Source organism: Amblyomma mixtum, chromosome 10 (genome assembly GCF_055824585.1).
Source record: "Amblyomma mixtum isolate Tamu chromosome 10, ASM5582458v1, whole genome shotgun sequence".
Lineage (NCBI taxonomy): Eukaryota > Metazoa > Arthropoda > Arachnida > Ixodida > Ixodidae > Amblyomma > Amblyomma mixtum.
In genome coordinates, this window is record NC_143021.1 from 124,354,975 (window position 1) to 124,378,624 (window position 23,650).

Consider the following 23,650-nt stretch of genomic DNA (forward strand, 5'->3'; position numbering starts at 1 on the left):
TAGCCACTCCTCATTTTGCAGCAGTGGCAGCGCAGAGCACTGCACGCTCTGAGCCTTCGTTCCGTCTGTTTTGCAGAATCTCGCTGTCATATGTGTAGAAATCAGAAGCAAGAAAGAAAGCCGTCACCGGGATCGTCGTCTCAACGGGCAGGTGGTGCGAAAAACGACCGAAGCTTCTGCGCAGTTGGGACTTTGATGCCACCAGGATCACCGAAGCGCATAAAAGGAACCGCCCGGCATAGCCACTCCTCATTTGGCAGCAGTGGCAGCGCAGAGGACTGCACGCTCTGAGCCTTCGTTCCGTCTGTTTTGCAGAATCCCGCTGTCATATGTGTAGAAATCAGAAGCAAGAAAGAAAGCCGTCACCGAGATCGTCGTCTCTACGGGCAGGTGGTGCGAAAAACGACCAAAGCTTCTGCGCAGTTCGGACTTTGACGCCACCAGGATCACCGAAACGCATAAAAGGAACCGCCCGGCATAGCCACTCCTCATTTGGCAGCAGTGGCAGCGCAGAGGACTGCACGCTCTGAGCCTTCGTTCCGTCTGTTTTGCAGATCCCGCTGTCACATGTGTAGAAATCAGAAGCAAGAAAGAAAGCCGTCACCGAGATCGTCGTCTCTACGGGCAGGTGGTGCGAAAAACGACCAAATCTTCTGCGCAGTTGGGACTTTGACGCCACCAGGATCACCGAAGCGCATACAAGGAACCGCCCGGCATAGCCACTCCTCATTTGGCAGCAGTGGCAGCGCAGAGGACTGCACGCTCTGAGCCTTCGTTCCGTCTGTTATGCAGAATCCCCTTGTCAAATATGTAGAAATCAGAAGCAAGAAAGAAAGCTGTCACCGGGATCGTCATCTCTACGGGCAGGTGGTGCGAAAAACGACCAAAGCTTCTGCGGAGTTGGGACTTTGACGCCACCAGGATCACCGAAGCCCATACAAGGAACCGCCCGGCATAGCCACTCCTCATTTGGCAGCAGTGGCAGCGCAGAGGACTGCACGCTCTGAGCCTTTGTTCCGTCTGTTTTGCAGAATCCCGCTGTCACATGTGTCGAAATCAGAAGCAAGAAAGAAAGACCGTCACCGGGATCGTCGTCTCTACGGGCAGGTGGTGCGAAAAACGACCAAAGCTTCTGCGCAGTTGGGACTTTGACGCCACCAGGATTACCGAAGCGCATAAAAGGAACCGCCCGGCATAGCCACTCCTCATTTGGCAGCAGTGGCAGCGCAGAGGACTGCACGCTCTGAGCCTTCGTTCCGTCTGTTTTGCAGATCCCGCTGTCACATGTGTAGAAATCAGAAGCAAGAAAGAAAGCCGTCACCGGGATCGTCGTCTCTACGGGCAGGTGGTGCGAAAAACGACCAAATCTTCTGCGCAGTTGGGACTTTGACGCCACCAGGATCACCGAAGCGCATAAAAAGAAGCGCCCGGCATAGCCACTCCTCGTTTGGCAACAGTGGCAGCGCAGCGGACTGCACGCTCTGAGCCTTCGTTCCGTCTGTTTTGCAGAATCCCGCTGTCATATGTGTAGAAATCAGAAGCAAGAAAGAAAGCCGTCACCGGGATCGTCGTCTCTACAGGCAGGTGATGCGAAAAACGATCGAAGCTTCTGCGCAGTAGGGACTTTGACGCCACCAGGATCACCGAAGCGCATAAAAGGAACCGCCCGGCATAGCCACTCCTCGTTTGGCAGCAGTGGCAGCGCAGCGGACTGCACGCTCTGAGCCTTCGTTCCGACTGTTTTGCAGAATCCCGCTGTCATATGTGAAGAAATCAGAAGCAAGAAAGAAAGCCGTCACCGGGTTCGTCGTCTCTACGGGCAGGTGGTGCGAAAAATGACCGAAGCTTCTGCGCAGTTGGGACTTTGACTCCACCAGGATCACCGAAGCGCATAAAAGGAACCGCCCGGCATAGCCACTCCTCGTTTGGCAGCAGTGGCAGCGCAGCAGACTGCACGCTCTGAGCCTTCGTTCCGTCTGTTTTGCAGAATACCGCTGTCATATGTGTAGAAATCAGAAGCAAGAAAGAAAGCCGTCACCGAGATCGTCGTCTCTACGGGCATGTGGTGCGAAAAACGACCGAAGCTTCTGCGCAGTTGGGATTTTGACGCCGCCAGGATCACCGAAGCGCATAAAAGGAACCGCCCGGCATAGCCACTCCTCATTTGGCAGCAGTGGCAGCGCAGAGGACTGCACGCTCTGAGCCTTCGTTCCGTCTGTTTTGCAGAATCCCGCTGTCATATGTGTAGAAATCAGAAGCAAGAAAGAAAGCCGTCACCGGGATCGTCGTCTCTACGGGCAGGTGGTTGGAAAAACGACCGAAGCTTCTGCGCAGTTGGGATTTTGATGCCACCAGGATCACCGAAGCGCATAAAAGGAACCGCCCGGCATAGCCACTCCTCATTTGGCAGCAGTGGCAGCGCAGAGGACTGCACGCTCTGAGCCTTCGTTCCGTCTGTTTTGCCTAATCCCGCTGTCATATGTGTAGAAATCAGAAGCAAGAAAGAAAGCCGTCACCGGGATCGTCGTCTCTACGGGCAGGTGGTTCGAAAACGACCGAAGCTTCTGCGCAGTTGGGATTTTGATGCCACCAGGATCACCGAAGCGCATAAAAGGAACCGCCCGGCATAGCCACTCCTCATTTGGCAGCAGTGGCAGCGCAGAGGACTGCATGCTCTGAGCCTTCGTTCCGTCTGTTTTGCAGAATCCCGCTGTCATATGTGTAGAAATCAGAAGCAAGAAAGAAAGCCGTCACCGGGATCGTCGTCTCTACGGGCAGGTGGTTCGAAAAACGACCGAAGCTTCTGCGCAGTTGGGATTTTGATGCCACCAGGATCACCGAAGCGCATAAAAGGAACCGCCCGGCATAGCCACTCCTCATTTGGCAGCAGTGGCAGCGCAGAGGACTGCACGCTCTGAGCCTTCGTTCCGTCGGTTTTGCAGAATCCCGCTGTCATATGTGTAGAAATCAGAAGCAAGAAAGAAAGCCGTCACCGGGATCGTCGTCTCTACGGGCAGGTGGTGCGAAAAACGACCGATGCTTCTGCGCAGTTGGGACTTTGACGCCACCAGGATCACCCAAGCGCATAACAGGAACCGCCCGCGTAGCCACTCCTCATTTTGCAGCAGTGGCAGCGCAGAGCACTGCACGCTCTGAGCCTTCGTTCCGTCTGTTTTGCAGAATCTCGCTGTCATATGTGTAGAAATCAGAAGCAAGAAAGAAAGCCGTCACCGGGATCGTCGTCTCAACGGGCAGGTGGTGCGAAAAACGACCGAAGCTTCTGCGCAGTTGGGACTTTGATGCCACCAGGATCACCGAAGCGCATAAAAGGAACCGCCCGGCATAGCCACTCCTCATTTGGCAGCAGTGGCAGCGCAGAGGACTGCACGCTCTGAGCCTTCGTTCCGTTTGTTTTGCAGAATCCCGCTGTCATATGTGTAGAAATCAGAAGCAAGAAAGAAAGCCGTCACCGAGATCGTCGTCTCTACGGGCAGGTGGTGCGAAAAACGACCAAAGCTTCTGCGCAGTTCGGACTTTGACGCCACCAGGATCACCGAAACGCATAAAAGGAACCGCCCGGCATAGCCACTCCTCATTTGGCAGCAGTGGCAGCGCAGAGGACTGCACGCTCTGAGCCTTCGTTCCGTCTGTTTTGCAGATCCCGCTGTCACATGTGTAGAAATCAGAGGCAAGAAAGAAAGCCGTCACCGGGATCGTCGTCTCTACGGGCAGGTGGTGCGAAAAACGACCAAATCTTCTGCGCAGTTGGGACTTTGACGCCACCAGGATCACCGAAGCGCATACAAGGAACCGCCCGGCATAGCCACTCCTCATTTGGCAGCAGTGGCAGCGCAGAGGACTGCACGCTCTGAGCCTTCGTTCCGTCTGTTTTGCAGAATCCCGCTGTCACATGTGTAGAAATCAGAAGCAAGAAAGAAAGCTGTCACCGGGATCGTCATCTCTACGGGCAGGTGGTGCGAAAAACGACCAAAGCTTCTGCGCAGTTGGGACTTTGACGCCACCAGGATCACCGAAGCCCATACAAGGAACCGCCCGGCATAGCCACTCCTCATTTGGCAGCAGTGGCAGCGCAGAGGACTGCACGCTCTGAGCCTTTGTTCCGTCTGTTTTGCAGAATCCCGCTGTCACATGTGTCGAAATCAGAAGCAAGAAAGAAAGCCGTCACCGGGATCGTCGTCTCTACGGGCAGGTGGTGCGAAAAACGACCAAAGCTTCTGCGCAGTTGGGACTTTGACGCCACCAGGATTACCGAAGCGCATAAAAGGAACCGCCCGGCATAGCCACTCCTCATTTGGCAGCAGTGGCAGCGCAGAGGACTGCACGCTCCGAGCCTTCGTTCCGTCTGTTTTGCAGATCCCGCTGTCACATGTGTAGAAATCAGAAGCAAGAAAGAAAGCCGTCACCGGGATCGTCGTCTCTACGGGCAGGTGGTGCAAAAAAACGACCAAATCTTCTGCGCAGTTGGGACTTTGACGCCACCAGGATCACCGAAGCGCATAAAAGGAAGCGCCCGGCACAGCCACTCCTCGTTTGGCAACAGTGGCAGCGCAGCGGACTGCACGCTCTGAGCCTTCGTTCCGTCTGTTTTGCAGAATCCCGCTGTCATATGTGTAGAAATCAGAAGCAAGAAAGAAAGCCGTCACCGGGATCGTCGTCTCTACAGGCAGGTGATGCGAAAAACGATCGAAGCTTCTGCGCAGTAGGGACTTTGACGCCACCAGGATCACCGAAGCGCATAAAAGGAACCGCCCGGCATAGCCACTCCTCGTTTGGCAGCAGTGGCAGCGCAGCGGACTGCACGCTCTGAGCCTTCGTTCCGACTGTTTTGCAGAATCCCGCTGTCATATGTGTAGAAATCAGAAGCAAGAAAGAAAGCCGTCACCGGGTTCGTCGTCTCTACGGGCAGGTGGTGCGAAAAACGACCGAAGCTTCTGCGCAGTTGGGACTTTGACTCCACCAGGATCACCGAAGCGCATAAAAGGAACCGCCCGGCATAGCCACTCCTCGTTTGGCAGCAGTGGCAGCGCAGCAGACTGCACGCTCTGAGCCTTCGTTCCGTCTGTTTTGCAGAATACCGCTGTCATATGTGTAGAAATCAGAAGCAAGAAAGAAAGCCGTCACCGAGATCGTCGTCTCTACGGGCATGTGGTGCGAAAAACGACCGAAGCTTCTGCGCAGTTGGGATTTTGACGCCACCAGGATCACCGAAGCGCATAAAAGGAACCGCCCGGCATAGCCACTCCTCATTTGGCAGCAGTGGCAGCGCAGAGGACTGCACGCTCTGAGCCTTCGTTCCGTCTGTTTTGCAGAATCCCGCTGTCATATGTGTAGAAATCAGAAGCAAGAAAGAAAGCCGTCACCGGGATCGTCGTCTCTACGGGCAGGTGGTTCGAAAACAACCGAAGCTTCTGCGCAGTTGGGATTTTGATGCCACCAGGATCACCGAAGCGCATAAAAGGAACCGCCCGGCATAGCCACTCCTCATTTGGCAGCAGTGGCAGCGCAGAGGACTGCATGCTCTGAGCATTCGTTCCGTCTGTTTTCCAGAATCCCGCTGTCATATGTGTAGAAATCAGAAGCAAGAAAGAAAGCCGTCACCGGGATCGTCGTCTCTACGGGCAGGTGGTTCGAAAAACGACCGAAGCTTCTGCGCAGTTGGGATTTTGATGCCACCAGGATCACCGAAGCGCATAAAAGGAACCGCCCGGCATAGCCACTCCTCATTTGGCAGCAGTGGCAGCGCAGAGGACTGCACGCTCTGAGCCTTCGTTCCGTCGGTTTTGCAGAATCCCGCTGTCATATGTGTAGAAATCAGAAGCAAGAAAGAAAGCCGTCACCGGGATCGTCGTCTCTACGGGCAGGTGGTGCGAAAAATGACCGAAGCTTCTGCGCAGTTGGGACTTTGACGCCACCAGGATCACCCAAGCGCATAACAGGAACCGCCCGCATAGCCACTCCTCATTTTGCAGCAGTGGCAGCGCAGAGGACTGCACGCTCTGAGCCTTCGTTCCGTCTGTTTTGCAGAATCCCGCTGTCATATGTGTAGAAATCAGAAGCAAGAAAGAAAGCCGTCACCGGGATCGTCGTCTCTACGGGCAGGTGGTGCGAAAAACGACCGAAGCTTCTGCGCAGTTGGGATTTTGATGCCACAAGGATCACCGAAGCGCATAAAAGGAACCGCCCGGCATAGCCACTCCTCATTTGGCAGCAGTGGCAGCGCAGAGGACTGCACGCTCTGAGCCTTCGTTCCGTCGGTTTTGCAGAATCCCGCTGTCATATGTGTAGAAATCAGAAGCAAGAAAGAAAGCCGTCACCGGGATCGTCGTCTCTACGGGCAGGTGGTGCGAAAAACGACCGATGCTTCTGCGCAGTTGGGACTTTGACGCCACCAGGATCACCCAAGCGCATAACAGGAACCGCCCGCGTAGCCACTCCTCATTTTGCAGCAGTGGCAGCGCAGAGCACTGCACGCTCTGAGCCTTCGTTCCGTCTGTTTTGCAGAATCTCGCTGTCATATGTGTAGAAATCAGAAGCAAGAAAGAAAGCCGTCACCGGGATCGTCGTCTCAACGGGCAGGTGGTGCGAAAAACGACCGAAGCTTCTGCGCAGTTGGGACTTTGATGCCACCAGGATCACCGAAGCGCATAAAAGGAACCGCCCGGCATAGCCACTCCTCATTTGGCAGCAGTGGCAGCGCAGAGGACTGCACGCTCTGAGCCTTCGTTCCGTTTGTTTTGCAGAATCCCGCTGTCATATGTGTAGAAATCAGAAGCAAGAAAGAAAGCCGTCACCGAGATCGTCGTCTCTACGGGCAGGTGGTGCGAAAAACGACCAAAGCTTCTGCGCAGTTCGGACTTTGACGCCACCAGGATCACCGAAACGCATAAAAGGAACCGCCCGGCATAGCCACTCCTCATTTGGCAGCAGTGGCAGCGCAGAGGACTGCACGCTCTGAGCCTTCGTTCCGTCTGTTTTGCAGATCCCGCTGTCACATGTGTAGAAATCAGAAGCAAGAAAGAAAGCCGTCACCGGGATCGTCGTCTCTACGGGCAGGTGGTGCGAAAAACGACCAAATCTTCTGCGCAGTTGGGACTTTGACGCCACCAGGATCACCGAAGCGCATACAAGGAACCGCCCGGCATAGCCACTCCTCATTTGGCAGCAGTGGCAGCGCAGAGGACTGCACGCTCTGAGCCTTCGTTCCGTCTGTTTTGCAGAATCCCGCTGTCACATGTGTAGAAATCAGAAGCAAGAAAGAAAGCTGTCACCGGGATCGTCATCTCTACGGGCAGGTGGTGCGAAAAACGACCAAAGCTTCTGCGCAGTTGGGACTTTGACGCCACCAGGATCACCGAAGCCCATACAAGGAACCGCCCGGCATAGCCACTCCTCATTTGGCAGCAGTGGCAGCGCAGAGGACTGCACGCTCTGAGCCTTTGTTCCGTCTGTTTTGCAGAATCCCGCTGTCACATGTGTCGAAATCAGAAGCAAGAAAGAAAGCCATCACCGGGATCGTCGTCTCTACGGGCAGGTGGTGCGAAAAACGACCAAAGCTTCTGCGCAGTTGGGACTTTGACGCCACCAGGATTACCGAAGCGCATAAAAGGAACCGCCCGGCATAGCCACTCCTCATTTGGCAGCAGTGGCAGCGCAGAGGACTGCACGCTCTGAGCCTTCGTTCCGTCTGTTTTGCAGATCCCGCTGTCACATGTGTAGAAATCAGAAGCAAGAAAGAAAGCCGTCACCGGGATCGTCGTCTCTACGGGCAGGTGGTGCGAAAAACGACCAAATCTTCTGCGCAGTTGCGACTTTGACGCCACCAGGATCACCGAAGCGCATAAAAGGAAGCGCCCGGCATAGCCACTCCTCGTTTGGCAACAGTGGCAGCGCAGCGGACTGCACGCTCTGAGCCTTCGTTCCGTCTGTTTTGCAGAATCCCGCTGTCATATGTGTAGAAATCAGAAGCAAGAAAGAAAGCCGTCACCGGGATCGTCGTCTCTACAGGCAGGTGATGCGAAAAACGATCGAAGCTTCTGCGCAGTAGGGACTTTGACGCCACCAGGATCACCGAAGCGCATAAAAGGAACCGCCCGGCATAGCCACTCCTCGTTTGGCAGCAGTGGCAGCGCAGCGGACTGCACGCTCTGAGCCTTCGTTCCGACTGTTTTGCAGAATCCCGCTGTCATATGTGTAGAAATCAGAAGCAAGAAAGAAAGCCGTCACCGGGTTCGTCGTCTCTACGGGCAGGTGGTGCGAAAAACGACCGAAGCTTCTGCGCAGTTGGGACTTTGACTCCACCAGGATCACCGAAGCGCATAAAAGGAACCGCCCGGCATAGCCACTCCTCGTTTGGCAGCAGTGGCAGCGCAGCAGACTGCACGCTCTGAGCCTTCGTTCCGTCTGTTTTGCAGAATACCGCTGTCATATGTGTAGAAATCAGAAGCAAGAAAGAAAGCCGTCACCGAGATCGTGTGTCTCTACGGGCATGTGGTGCGAAAAACGACCGAAGCTTCTGCGCAGTTGGGATTTTGACGCCACCAGGATCACCGAAGCGCATAAAAGGAACCGCCCGGCATAGCCACTCCTCATTTGGCAGCAGTGGCAGCGCAGAGGACTGCACGCTCTGAGCCTTCGTTCCGTCTGTTTTGCAGAATCCCGCTGTCATATGTGTAGAAATCAGAAGCAAGAAAGAAAGCCGTCACCGGGATCGTCGTCTCTACGGGCAGGTGGTTGGAAAAACGACCGAAGCTTCTGCGCAGTTGGGATTTTGATGCCACCAGGATCACCGAAGCGCATAAAAGGAACCGCCCGGCATAGCCACTCCTCATTTGGCAGCAGTGGCAGCGCAGAGGACTGCACGCTCTGAGCCTTCGTTCCGTCTGTTTTGCCTAATCCCGCTGTCATATGTGTAGAAATCAGAAGCAAGAAAGAAAGCCGTCACCGGGATCGTCGTCTCTACGGGCAGGTGGTTCGAAAACGACCGAAGCTTCTGCGCAGTTGGGATTTTGATGCCACCAGGATCACCGAAGCGCATAAAAGGAACTGCCCGGCATAGCCACTCCTCATTTGGCAGCAGTGGCAGCGCAGAGGACTGCATGCTCTGAGCCTTCGTTCCGTCTGTTTTGCAGAATCCCGCTGTCATATGTGTAGAAATCAGAAGCAAGAAAGAAAGCCGTCACCGGGATCGTCGTCTCTACGGGCAGGTGGTTCGAAAAACGACCGAAGCTTCTGCGCAGTTGGGACTTTGACTCCACCAGGATCACCGAAGCGCATAAAAGGAACCGCCCGGCATAGCCACTCCTCATTTGGCAGCAGTGGCAGCGCAGAGGACTGCACGCTCTGAGCCTTCGTTCCGTCTGTTTTGCAGAATCCCGCTTTCATATGTGTAGAAATCAGAAGCAAGAAAGAAAGCCGTCACCGGGATCGTCGTCTCTACGGGCAGGTGGTGCGAAAAACGACCGAAGCTTCTGCGCAGTTGGGACTTTGACGCCACCAGGATCACCCAAGCGCATAAAAGGAACCGCCCGGCATAGCCACTCCTCGTTTGGCAGCAGTGGCAGCGCAGCAGACTGCACGCTCTGAGCCTTCGTTCCGTTTGCTTTGCAGAATCCCGCTGTCATATGTGTAGAAATCAGAAGCAAGAAAGAAAGGCGTCACCGGGATAGTCGTCTCTACGGGCAGGTGGTGCGAAAAACGACCGAAGCTTCTGCGCAGTTGGGACTTTGACGCCACCAGGATCACCGAAGCGCATAAAAGGAACCGCCCGGCATAGCCACTCCTCGTTTGGCAGCAGTGGCAGCGCAGCAGACTGCACGCTCTGAGCCTTCGTTCCGTCTACTTTGCAGAATCCCGCTGTCATATGTGTAGAAATCAGAAGCAAGAAAGAAAGCCGTCACCGGGATCGTCGTCTCTACGGGCAGGTGCTGCGAAAAACGACCAAAGCTTCTGCGCAGTTGGGATTTTGACGCCACCAGGATCACCGAAGCGCATAAAAGGAACCGCCCGGCATAGCCACTCCTCATTTGGCAGCAGTGGCAGCGCAGAGGACTGCACGCTCTGAGCCTTCGTTCCGTCTGTTTTGCAGAATCCCGCTGTCATATGTGTAGAAATCAGAAGCAAGAAAGAAAGCCGTCACCGGGATCGTCGTCTCTACGGGCAGGTGGTTCGAAAAACGACCGAAGCTTCTGCGCAGTTGGGATTTTGATGCCACCAGGATCACCGAAGCGCATAAAAGGAACCGCCCGGCACAGCCACTCCTCATTTGGCAGCAGTGGCAGCGCAGAGGACTGCACGCTCTGAGCCTTCGTTCCGTCTGTTTTGCAGAATCCCGCTGTCATATGTGTAGAAATCAGAAGCAAGAAAGAAAGCCGTCACCGGGATCGTCGTCTCTACGGGCAGGTGGTTCGAAAAACGACCGAAGCTTCTGCGCAGTTGGGATTTTGACGCCAGCAGGATCACCGAAGCGCATAAAAGGAACCGCCCGGCATAGCCACTCCTCATTTGGCAGCAGTGGCAGCGCAGAGGACTGCACGCTCTGAGCCTTCGTTCCGTCTGTTTTGCAGAATCCCGCTGTCATATGTGTAGAAATCAGAAGCAAGAAAGAAAGCCGTCACCGGGATCGTCGTCTATACGGGCAGGTGGTGCGAAAAACGACCGAAGCTTCTGCGCAGTTGGGATTTTGATGCCACCAGGATCACCGAAGCGCATAAAAGGAACCGCCCGGCATAGCCACTCCTCATTTGGCAGCAGTGGCAGCGCAGAGGACTGCACGCTCTGAGCCTTCGTTCCGTCGGTTTTGCAGAATCCCGCTGTCATATGTGTAGAAATCAGAAGCAAGAAAGAAAGCCGTCACCGGGATCGTCGTCTCTACGGGCAGGTGGTGCGAAAAATGACCGAAGCTTCTGCGCAGTTGGGACTTTGACGCCACCAGGATCACCCAAGCGCATAACAGGAACCGCCCGCATAGCCACTCCTCATTTTGCAGCAGTGGCAGCGCAGAGGACTGCACGCTCTGAGCCTTCGTTCCGTCTGTTTTGCAGAATCCCGCTGTCATATGTGTAGAAATCAGAAGCAAGAAAGAAAGCCGTCACCGGGATCGTCGTCTCTACGGGCAGGTGGTGCGAAAAACGACCGAAGCTTCTGCGCAGTTGGGATTTTGATGCCACAAGGATCACCGAAGCGCATAAAAGGAACCGCCCGGCATAGCCACTCCTCATTTGGCAGCAGTGGCAGCGCAGAGGACTGCACGCTCTGAGCCTTCGTTCCGTCGGTTTTGCAGAATCCCGCTGTCATATGTGTAGAAATCAGAAGCAAGAAAGAAAGCCGTCACCGGGATCGTCGTCTCTACGGGCAGGTGGTGCGAAAAACGACCGATGCTTCTGCGCAGTTGGGACTTTGACGCCACCAGGATCACCCAAGCGCATAACAGGAACCGCCCGCGTAGCCACTCCTCATTTTGCAGCAGTGGCAGCGCAGAGGACTGCACGCTCTGAGCCTTCGTTCCGTCGGTTTTGCAGAATCCCGCTGTCATATGTGTAGAAATCGGAAGCAAGAAAGAAAGCCGTCACCGGGATCGTCGTCTCTACGGGCAGGTGGTGCGAAAAACGACCGAAGCTTCTGCGCAGTTGGGACTTTGACGCCACCAGGATCACCGAAGCGCATAAAAGGAACCGCCCGGCATAGCCACTCCTCGTTTGGCAGCAGTGGCAGCGCAGCAGACTGCACGCTCTGAGCCTTCGTTCCGTCTGCTTTGCAGAATCCCGCTGTCATATGTGTAGAAATCAGAAGCAAGAAAGAAAGCCGTCACCGGGATCGTCGTCTCTACGGGCAGGTGGTGCGAAAAACGACCGAAGCTTCTGCGCAGTTGGGACTTTGACTCCACCAGGATCACCGAAGCGCATAAAAGAAACCGCCCGGCATAGCCACTCCTCGTTTGGCAGCAGTGGCAGCGCAGCAGACTGCACGCTCTGAGCCTTCGTTCCGTCTGTTTTGCAGAATCCCGCTGTCATATGTGTAGAAATCAGAAGCAAGAAAGAAAGCCGCCACCGGGATCGTCGTCTCTACGGGCAGGTGGTGCGAAAAACGACCGAAGCTTCTGCGCAGTTGGGATTTTGACGCCACCAGGATCACCGAAGCGCATAAAAGGAACCGCCCGGCATAGCCACTCCTCATTTGGCAGCAGTGGCTGCGCAGAGGACTGCACGCTCTGAGCCTTCGTTCCGTCTGCTTTGCAGAATCCCGCTGTCGTATGTGTAGAAATCAGAAGCAAGAAAGAAAGCCGTCACCGGGTTCGTCGTCTCTACGGGCAGGTGGTGCGAAAAACGACCGAAGCTTCTGCGCAGTTGGGACTTTGACGCCACCAGGATCACCGAAGCGCATAAAAGGAACCGCCCGGCATAGCCACTCTTTGTTTGGCAGCAGTGGCAGCGCAGAGGACTGCACGCTCTGAGCCTTCGTTCCGTCTGTTTTGCAGAATCCCGCTGTCATATGTGTAGAAATCAGAAGCAAGAAAGAAAGCCGTCACCGGGATCGCCGTCTCTACGTGCAGGTGGTGCGAGAAACGACCGAAGCTTTTGCGCAGTTGGGACTTTGACGCCATCAGGATCATCAAAGCGCATAAAAGGAACCGCCCGGCATAGCCACTCCTCATTTGGCAGCCGTGGCAGCGCAGCGGACTGCACGCTCTGATCCTTCGTTCCGTCTGTTTTACATAAATTTTTAGTGAATTAGTAAATGACGACCTCAACTCAAGACAATATTTAGCAACACCGCATTATAAGCGGTGCGTTACAGATCAACTCATTCGATTGTTCGTCATTTAGGAGAAATTCTTCCCAACTTAAAGCTAGAGTAGTATCACCCAAAAATATTTCTATGCTCGTCCGCTGTCCTCACTAATATTCTTTTAATGTTATTGCTGCTCGTATGTGCAGGGAACATCGGTGTGTCGAAATCAATAAACAGCCCATTAACACCTAAAGCTTGAACTTCACCGTTCCTTTATCTGATAAAAAAGGAAAGAGTAACCAACGATGTTAAATGTACGTCAAAACGATGTCTAGCGTGCACGGTGCATTCCCTTAGGGCGTCTTGGTGTTGTCCTCTAACAACTTCAACGGAAATAATGATTCCATTCTAGGGGAAAATCTCGGTACTGAAAGCAACGAAAAAACAAAAAAAAAAGTTTTTCTTTGTGAGTGACATAGGTTCTCCTGCATAAATAAGGATGGCACCAGTGCAAAACTTACCCAGTAGTGGCGAAAAGACAAGTACTTCAAGTGTTAAACTTTTCCTCGTTGCTTGCTGCATATCATTAATTTCGTTTCTTTATCCGAGCAGGTTCATTATGTAATGTAGTGCTCATGTGATGGCAAGGCGCACTCCTTACCTGTACCGTGCTTTGCTAACTACAACACACTTAGGTTCAATACCTGTAACCTTTGCTTGAAAACGGAAAAAAGAATGTGTACACATTAGTTTGGTTATTTCAAGCGGTGTAATAAGCGTTCGTGACAAAATTACAGGCTACTACACACACGTAATGAACTCCGGCGCACTTTTCAATGCAGGGTCACAAAAAGTGCAGGCTCGGCGTCTCCGGAAAATAGTTGAAAAGTAGACGCTACCCGTCACGTGTTATGGCCACTCTCTAAAGTGGAAATACGCTTCTGTATTAACAGAACGATAAATAATTTTATGCCAAATTGACAAACAATGGCCCGTAAATATGGCGAGTGGTACCCATGAAAAAACATAGTAAGTATGTAAGGGCATAATAAACTCATTATACTTCACTTCTCTGCTTCGGTGAAGAGGCTATGCAATGATTCTCGGCATGAAGATTTTGAAAGGAGCTCTCCAGTCAGAGCTGCAGCCGATAATGCGCCGCCGAGCAAATACAATACAAAGTAGAAGACAAACAGTTCATGCTCATCCTTGTTGCCTGCGTCCTGTGGCACGGACGTGATGCGATGAGGAAAAGCTAGTCCATGTTCAGCGATGGCAAGCAGTAGGTGGCGGTGTTGCTCGCTGTAAGGAAAATGACGATAAATATTGATAGGAGCAAACAATACAGAAACTATTTCAACTCCCAGCAATAGAAAGTGTATTAACAAATGATTCGCAAAGTTTATGGGTTTGAATTTCTATGCTGAGTACAGAACGGCTTCTATTGTTGCTTCTGTGTTTATTCAAGAGATAGGTATCTAGGTTGAAAACTCATTTATCGGTGACGAGAAATATAGATTCGTCGAAGGGGCTCCATTTGCTTGAAGTGCAGCATCTGCTTAGCGACTTCGATTTGGGTGATAGGATAGCGCTGATCTAATTTCTTGTGAGTGGGATATCGCTTGCATCCAGTCGTGCATCGATGACCGCAAACAGGCATAAGTTCTCCAGTGTGGCTTCCGGTGCAACACGTGAATATCGGTTAGCTTCGCTTGCTCCGCAATAATCTCCCCTTCCTCCATGTTCTGTACCGTGCCATAACCACCAAACACAAACACTCTTTCGCCAGTAATGCCACAGCCTGGAAACCACCTGGCAGACGGGCCTAAGCCTAGCGGCCTCACCTCAGTCCAGCACGATGTCAGGCTCGTACTTGTGCATGTGAGCACAGTAAGTGTCCCGAAGTTGGTTGAACCCCCCAAAGATGTACAGCTCGCCTCTGTAGACAAACGCTGAATGCCCGTGCCGACCCACGGGAGGAACGCCCAGTACGTGTGGGCGCACCCAGGTCGAGGTGGTTGTTTCCAGGTAGAATAATGAGTTGACGTTTTCAATGCGACCAGCGAGAAAAGTGGCAGCTAACCCTCCGCCCCACACGTACATGCGGGTCCCGATTACAGAGGCCGTGTGGAAGGATCGCGGAGGAAGCACCTCTCCATTGGTGGGGACACGATGCCACTCCATGGTATCCAGGTGAAGCGCGCTGACGTCTTGGGATTCATGTGGGTCACCAAAAATATACATGCGATGACCGACCATGCAAGCTGAGGCGCCGTAATGCGGTGTCGGCGCCTCACCATTCACTTGAGGGCAGCTCCATGTCATGGTGTTGGTGTCGGAACTATAAAGGACGCTGGCCGACTCCCAGCCGTTCCGCAAGCCCCAAAGGTACGCGCAGTGACCGCAGGCGACAACGGTGCGACGGAAAATGTTATTCGGCTGGCCATTGGACGCTGAATGTGTTTCCACGATATGCCACCGCGACGTTGCAGGGTCGAAGATGGACACGTCGACGAGGTTCCTTAAGGGGTGAGGCCTGTCCACTTCAAATGAGCCGAACGAGTAGACCTTGCCATTGATGGAAACGGCACGGTGGTTGACATGCTCTGGAACACCACTCAGTCGCATTGTCCACATCTTGAGGGGGCAGCTAGGGTTCTGAGAAACACGGCGCGATCGTTCCAGCGATTCTGCCGACCTCACGTGGCCTTTCCTGAAACAGCGATATGGTGACCGGTTTCCGCAGCGCGTGCGGCAGCGATGATTTGAAGGGTGACTATGTTTGTCATATAATGGTATATTTTCGTTATTTCATGATGCGCAAGTGTATTAACGTTGCAAGACGAAACTGCCTACTGTAAAGTTGCTGTCGGCGAGAAAAAAGAACGAAAATCGTAATAGCTGTCATATAGGCGCTTCAGCAGCGATTTTTCCAGCCTGTTCCTGACCGAAAACTTTCAGGACGCTGCGAGCCGCGTCGCTAATGCTTCCCAGTTAACTCTTTATTAGACACTTTCAGCTGAGCTGAAAGGTTTTGCGGCCCACTACCCAGCTGAGCGGTGCGGACGTTCAAGTGCCCATGCGCAGTACGCTCACCCTCTAGCGGGTCAGCGGAGCGGCGCCTCCGCTCCGCAGGCGCGCCGGCTTAGTGCAGCGTCGTATCGTATGGAAATGCCTGTAGTTTTCCGGTTAGTTCAAGATGTCTGCCTTTGGCTCGCCGGTCGCGTCTGAGAGCGCTTCCTAGTTTCACTTTCTCAAGGACTCATTTTCTAAACTACACTCGTTTAAAGCGCTTCAAAATTGACAAAGATCGCTGTTTGCACTGCAGCTTAGTGAGGGTGAATCCTTTCGAGCGACTGTGAGCAGTGTTGCCAAATGTTGGCGAGCAAACGTAGCTAAATGTCAGGTTGAAAGTAGCTAGAAGTAGCTAAAAAATCCAGCAAGGAGCTAAAAGTAGCTAAATGTTTTTCAAGCGATTTTTTAAAATATACTGTTACGTAAATGTAGGCACACAAGAAGTAGTCACTGAGGGATGCTGACAGCAGCTCACAGCAGCTCAATCGAACCACTGCCGGCCAACGGCGCACAGATCACACTTCGTCCTCTTCGCGCTCCGTGCACGAGCCCAGCACTGTCTTCTTCGTTGTCCACTGACACAACTCCCGGCGGCGAAAGCATCGTCCCGATGCTAAGTGGAAGACGGAGCAGGTGCACGGTATGGCTTGAGGCGAACCACGTGAACAACGTCAGTGGTAGGGGGGGTGGATGACGACGGAGGGTCGAGGGGGGCAATCTCATAAGTCACGTCGGTCACCTGACGGAGCACGCGATAAGGGCCCTTATACTGATGTAGGAGTTTTTCTGAAAGGCCGACACGGCGAGAGGGATACCAAACGAGGACGAGTGATCCTGGCGTGTAGTGGACTGGGCGATGTCGGCGGTCGTAAACTGACTTCTGGTAGGCCTGGGAGGCGGTGAGACGGTCGCGGGCGATTTCGCTGGCCGAGGTTGCTTGAGCGATGGCGTCACGTGCGTACTCCGTGGTCGAGGCCGAAGAAAGCGGCAGGAGTGTATCCAGTGGCAACGCAGGATGCCGGCCATACAAAAGATAGAAAGGCGAATAGCCCGTGGTGTCATGCCGCGATGAATTATAAGCAAATGTTACATAGGGCAAGGCAATGTCCCAATCACGATGGTCGGCTGCGACGTACATGGATAGCATGTCAGTGAGGGTCCTATTCAGGCGCTCGGTAAGCCCGTTCGTTTGAGGATGGTACGCTGTAGTGAGTTTATGCTGCGTGGAACAGGACCGGAGTATGTCGTCAACTACCCGGGACAAAAAGTAGCGGCCGCGGTCCGTCAGCAATTGGCGTGGGGCACCGTGATGAAGGATGACATTTTGCAACAGGAAATCGGCGATATCGGTGGCGCAACTGGTTGGTAAGGCACGTGTGATAGCGTACCGAGTGGCGTAGTCAGTCGCGACGGCGATCCAACGGTTGCCGGAACTGGACGTAGGAAAAGGTCCGAGGAGGTCTAGTCCGACACGATGAAAGGGTTCCAGAGGTACGTCGATAGGCTGCAGAAGGCCGGCAGGCAAAGTGGAGGGCCACTTCCTTCGTTGACAGAGGTCACAGCTGGCAACGTAACGGCGAACACTACGGTAAAGGCCGGTCCAAAAGAAGCGGCGTCGGACCCGATCGTACGTGCGGGAGACACCGAGGTGTCCCGCGGTGGGCAGGTCGTGTAGTTCCGCGAGGACAGACGAGCGGAGACGCTGAGGAACGACGAGCAGGAGCGGAGGGCCGTCAGGGCGAAGGTTGCGGCGGTAGAGGATGTCATCCTGAAGGACAAAGAGTTGGAGCGAAGGATCGGGGTTGGCACAGGTGAGGCGGTCAATAAGGGGACGCAAGGAGGAATCTTGCCGATGCTCGGCCGCGATGTTAAGCAGATCAGAGATAGCGAATAAGCACGGGCCTAGGTCATTGTCTCCAGGATCTGGCGGCTCCACAGGGTGACGAGACAGGCAGTCAGCGTCTTGATGTAGGCGCCCGGACTTGTAAACAACGGTGTAAGAGTACTCTTGCAGGCGCAATGCCCAACGACCAAGCCGGCCTGTGGGGTCCTTCAGCGAAGAAAGCCAGCAAAGAGCGTGGTGGTCCGTCACAACTGAGAAAAGGCGGCCAAACAGGTAGGATCGAAATTTAGCGACCGCCCAAACAAGGGCGAGGCACTCGCGCTCCGTTATGGAGTAATTGCGCTCGGCGGTGGAAAGAAGACGGCTGGCGTACGCAATGACACGGCCTTGACCTTGGTGACGTTGGGCGAGCACAGCGCCGATACCATATCCGCTGGCGTCTGTGCGAACTTCAGTGGGTGCCGACGGGTGGAAATGGGCCAATATAGGAGGGGAAGTGAGCAATTGGATTAAGGAAGAAAAGGCCTCTCCTTGGGCAGGGCTCCAGGTAAAAGGGCTGTCTTTCTAAGGAGGTCGGTGAGGGGACGTGCGATGACAGCAAAATTTTTGATGAAACGTCGGAAATAAGAGCACAGGCTTACAAAGCTGCGTACGTCCCTGGCCGATTGCGGAAGAGGGAAGTCTTTGACGGCTTGAACTTTAGCAGGGTCCGGGCGGACACCCGAGGCATCGACCAGATGTCCAAGGATGGTCAGTTGGCGACGAGCGAATTGGCATTTCGACGAGTTGAGCTGCAGCCCGGCTTTACGGAAGACAGAAAGAATACTCGTCAGTCGTTCGAGGTGCGTGGAAAATGAGGGCGAAAAAACCACGACGTCGTCTAGGTAACACAGGCATGTAACCCATTTAAATCCTCGAAGCAAGAAGTCCATCATTCTCTCGAAGGTAGCTGGCGCAATGCAGAGACCGAACGGCATAACTTTGAACTGATATAAGCCGTCTGGTGTGACGAATGCAGTCTTTTCACGGTCTTGGTCATCCACAGCAATTTGCCAATAGCCGGATCCAAGGTCGATGGAAGAGAAAAATTTGGCTCCGTGAAGGCAGTCCAAAGCGTCGTCAATTCTGGGGAGAGGATACACGTCCTTTTTCGTGATGCGGTTAAGGTGCCGGTAATCAACGCAAAAGCGCCAGCTCCCGCCTTTCTTTTTAACTAGAACAACTGGTGAGGCCCAAGGACTGGATGATGGCTCTATAATGTCTTTGGTAAGCATTTTGTCCACCTCCTGCTGAATGATGTTCCGTTCTGTACTGGAGACCCTATACGGACGTCTGTGGATAGGAGCGGCGTCACCGGTGTTAATGCGATGCGTAACCACAGAGGTCCGAGCCAAAGGGCGGTTGTCGAAGTCAAAGATGTCGTGAAATGAGGAAAGAAGACACCTGAGGTCGTGTCAGTGGACAACGAAGAAGACAGTGCTGGGCTCGTGCACGGAGCGCGAAGAGGACGAAGCGTGATCTGTGCGCCGTTGGCCGGCAGTGGTTCGATTGAGCTGCTGTGAGCTGCTGTCAGCATCCCTCAGTGACTACTTCTTGTGTGCCTACATTTCAACGACAGCGGAAGTACCGCCATCGGCGAGACGAACAACAGCGGAGTGGGCAGGAGTGAGCACTTTCCTTAGGCGACGGCGTAGAGAGGCATTCATAACGGAGACGTGCGCTCCCGTGTCGAAGAGAGCGGTAACGGGATCCCGTCCACGTCTACGCTAAGTATATTCCGTCGGGCTTGTAGAGTCAAAGGAGGATTTCCAAGGTCGGTCGTCGGAGCAGCATCACCTCCAGACGCTGCAGCCATCAGTTTTCCGAACGGGATCGAGCATACGGGCCAGGAGATGATGGGCGTCGAGTTTGGGGCGACGGAGATCGACGACGGTAAGGAGACGACTAGCGGTTAGTTGGAGGGGCCTGAGCGTCGGAGCTTGCGAGCTGTGGTTCATGGGGCGACGACGAGCGGCGGGGATAGAAAGAATCAGGATAGCGGCGGTAGGTCGATGACGGACGGCTTCGGCAGTGTCGGGAGATGTGACCAACTCGGGAGCAGTTAAAACAGATGGGCCTGTCGTCAGGTGTTCTCCACTCATCCGGGTTGCGGCTGCGGCGAGTGTGGTACGGGTATCGGGCACCGAGCACGGGAGACACATTGCGAGCATCTGGGCAACTAATGGAGCATACAGGTCGGATCCCGAGATTGGCGAATTCTTGTCGGACAACAGCCTGTATAAGGGATACTGCAGGGGTACTGCCCGGTACCGATAATTGGGAAATTGTGGGAGACACTGCCTCTAGTTCTCGGCGTACAAGTCGTGTCAGGCTGTCGGATGTTGGCAGGGAGCACGGTTGGGATGAGTCTACGCAGGACGACGTTGCCGCCGTGTTCGGCAACCGCGTGAACTGAGGGGAAATACGGCGGCTTTTCGCTTGTTCAAAGCGGCGGCATTCTTTTAAGATGTCGTCAACCGTTCCACAGTCCTTGTACACCAGCAAGTTAAAGGCGTCGACTGCAATTCCTTTGAGAACGTGACCTACTTTGTCACTCTCTGACATGGCGGAATCAACTTTCATGCAGAGGGCTAAAATGTCCTGAATATAAGACACATATGACTCTGTTGAGGATTGTGCGCGGCATGCAAGCTCCTTCTTCGCAGCCAGCTGACGGCCGAATGGCTTACCGAACAATTCGGTGAGCTTCTGCTTGCACAGGTCCCAACTGGTCAGTTCTTCCTCGTGTGTCTCGAACCAGACCCTTGCAGTGCCCGTCAAGTAGAAAATGACGTTGGCCAACTTCATCGTGGGATCCCACCGGTTGTGTGTGCTCACACGCTCGTACAGCGAGAGCCAGTCTTCAACGTCCACGCCATCGGTACCGCAGAATGTGCCCGGGTCTCGAGGGTGGGCTAGGACGACAGTTGGCGTGGGAGGCGCGTCGGTAGCTATCTCGACGGATCGGCTCGTCGGCTCGTCGGGTCAGCGGCATGGCGGCTCGTACCCAGCACCTCCACCAAGAGATGTTACGTAAATGTAGGCCCACAAGAAGTAGTCACTGAGGTATGCTGACAGCAGCTCACAGCAGCTCAATCGAACCACTGCCGGCCAACGGCGCACAGATCACACTTCGTCCTCTTCGCGCTCCGTGCACGAGCCCAGCATTGTCTTCTTCGTTGTCCACTGACAATACTTTATGTGTATAACGCATTTATTTGCAGCCGTATAACCCTAAAAAGCAAATACAGCTCTCAAGTCATGTTCCTTTGAAGCCAACCATGCAGAACATGTATGGACGAATAATAAATGTCCTCCGGGTTCTTGTTCCAATAATTTAGGGCAGGCGCAGTTTTTGCAAGGCGTCAAGGCTTGCGAGCTCACGAAGGCCGTGCAGCGAATGCATCACGTACTGCTCTGTAGACATGTAAAAGTAAACTACGTATACTTTATAGGCGTACCCAAAGGCCTATGAAATCGAAACTCAACGTTTCAACAAAATGTGCAACTGTAAAACAGAAAAAAATAAAAACTGATAAACTGCTCAATTCTGAGCACTTTAACAAAATATGATTTTAATTGCCTATTCTGTAGCCCTACGCCAAGCATTTATATATTGTATTGCCTTGTTTGTAAACCACATTTAATTACCATTCAGTGGCATGGAGGATGCCCAGTTGTCTGGTGTATTCATCAGATAATGGTCAGATACAAAAATACACTGCTAGAAGGCACCTTAAAAAAAAGTCTGACATTAGTAAACTAAAGTCAACTTCAGACTGATGAACACAAAATCACCACAAAAACACTTGAAAGCTTTTTGGATGTTGATTTTAATAAAAAAAAACTTTTGATGGAAGCCTACACATGCAGAGATATGTGAAAGCCATGAACGCTCGGCAAAAAGGTTCAACCGATCGTTAGAACACTGATTATACAAAAGCTAGCAACAGACTTGCTGAAGAAAACATGAAAAATCCATATTTCACTCCGTCATGTGTTCATAAGCAAAATACATTATTATAGAAAAACAAAGCTGAGCGCAATCTTCCGCACCGGGCAAACCAAACGTTAACGTAGACGAATTAGGCTGCGCAGTTCGTACGGAGTGGAAAACCTTTCCGTCCACATAAATAGCAAGATGCCATAAACTGAAAACAAAATTGTACATTTTCAACGAACGAAGCAATCTAGAATAGCATTTGATACACATAACGTGCAATAGAGATTTTATCGTAGGTACTTCTGAGCGTACAGTCAAACATATTCGCGAACAAAAAAAGCACTATATTACATAACCGCAACCCATAACATAGGGTAAGGCCGAGTGATAAAAATCTCCGAACTTTCATCTGAACAGCAAAACCGGATGAAGACAATATATACAGCACAATAAGCAGGAAACGTACAACTATACAGGAGTACATAAACGCAATCAGTCGTGCTGTACACATAGTTCTTTAATAATATCTGCAGCTTGCAGAGCATCATCATCTGCCGTTGAGTAGGATGCCATCGTGCCGATTTTTGCTACCACGTCACTTGGCAAGCTATATTCATGACATTTTTTCTTGTGCCTCCGAAGCCCGTCCCGCACACTTAGTAGCGCATTTAGTGTGTCAATGTCTAACCTATTACGACGCTTGTTCTTCACAATGCTCATGTCGCTAAAGCACCTTTCTACTCCAGCATTTGAGAAAGGCAATGACAGCACTGTCATGGCGAGAGTGGCCAGCTCGACAAAGGGGTTTTCACCTTGCGCGTCCCTATAGGAACCGACTTCTGCCCAGAAACCATCGGTTGTATTCGTGGAGCACCATTTTACGTGCCGCAAATTCCTCCACTGAGTTTCGCAAGCGGACACGGCTTCCACGGAGAGAAACTGTGACGTCAATTCCGTAATTGGCTCATGTGTTGCTCTCAGTGCGTGCTCAACAGAGAGGAGGTGTAGTGTTTGTATCACGATAAGCAAACGGCCAACTCACGGCCACGTGCCGGTATTTGGGCACCGCCCCCTTGCCTGTCTGTATCTCGATATAAGCACATGCGTGTTGGTTTTCGCGGGCAGTCGTCGACCAGCGGGACGCGCGGTCTGACGGCCGGCTGACAATAAACCCAAGTTCTTGTTGTACCTCGGCTACAGTGTCGTTTCCCTTAGCAAGACACGACTGGAGGGAAGCCTTTTGCAAGCACTGAATGTTTTCTGGAAGCCGCTGACGCAGCTGGTTGAAGAGTTCCGCAATGAAACGTCGCGAGCGAAGGCGCAGCTCCTTTTCATTGTCGCGTGGCAAGCATGCGTCTCGGAGTGCTGTTTCAAACCGGTGACCAAAGTACGGATTTGGGTCGAGATGCTCGTTGATATTGACCGTTAAGACGTCGTATCGGGAGGTTGGCAAAGATGCTTTTGCGACCGTCGATTTCACAAGGATCATCAGGTCTTCGAACAATTTCATCGGGTCTTGTTTTTCCGCTTGATAGGATTTGTTGACACGCTGAACTTCCGCTAAATCCCAGTCCAGCAATAATACGTAGCATTTGTTCTTGGGGTCGCTGTATATTTCATAAAGCATCATTGCCGTGTAGCAATTTTTGTCTGTCTGTGCTTTTTCAAAAACTTCCTTCAGTTCAGTCCACTGGGCAAGTATCCTACTTGCTGCAGTGTGTATTGACAGCCAGCGTGTGTCACAGGCTAGCGGTATAGTAAGCGGAGTCTCGCCATCGTTTATTTCGCGGTATAAGCTTTGGTATTCCAGTTTCCTTGCTGAGGAGTGAGCAAACCATCGGTATGTCTCTCTGACCAGAAATTCTACGTTTCGTGGCAAGGCAACCGACGCATGTGAAACTGCAAGCTGGAGTGAATGGCAGACGCATCGCACCATAACAAGATGGGGCATTTCGTTTCTTAGTCGAGTGTAGACGCCACTATTCACGCCCGTCATGACGCTT

At 52.8% G+C, this 23,650-nt stretch overlaps 1 protein-coding gene across 1 annotated transcript; it reads right to left on the reverse strand.

The window, feature by feature from the left end:
* Positions 1–14,592: 14,592 nt before the first annotated feature.
* On the reverse strand, positions 14,593–23,157 carry LOC149326854 (uncharacterized). The gene is made up of 3 exons (XM_089564705.1): positions 22,837–23,157; positions 19,849–20,680; positions 14,593–14,699 (listed from the first exon to the last, which is right to left on the reverse strand). The coding sequence occupies exons 1-3, from the start codon at positions 23,155–23,157 to the stop codon at positions 14,593–14,595; spliced, it is 1,260 nt and encodes a 419-aa protein (XP_089420831.1).
* Between the last annotated feature and the right edge of the window lie 493 nt (positions 23,158–23,650).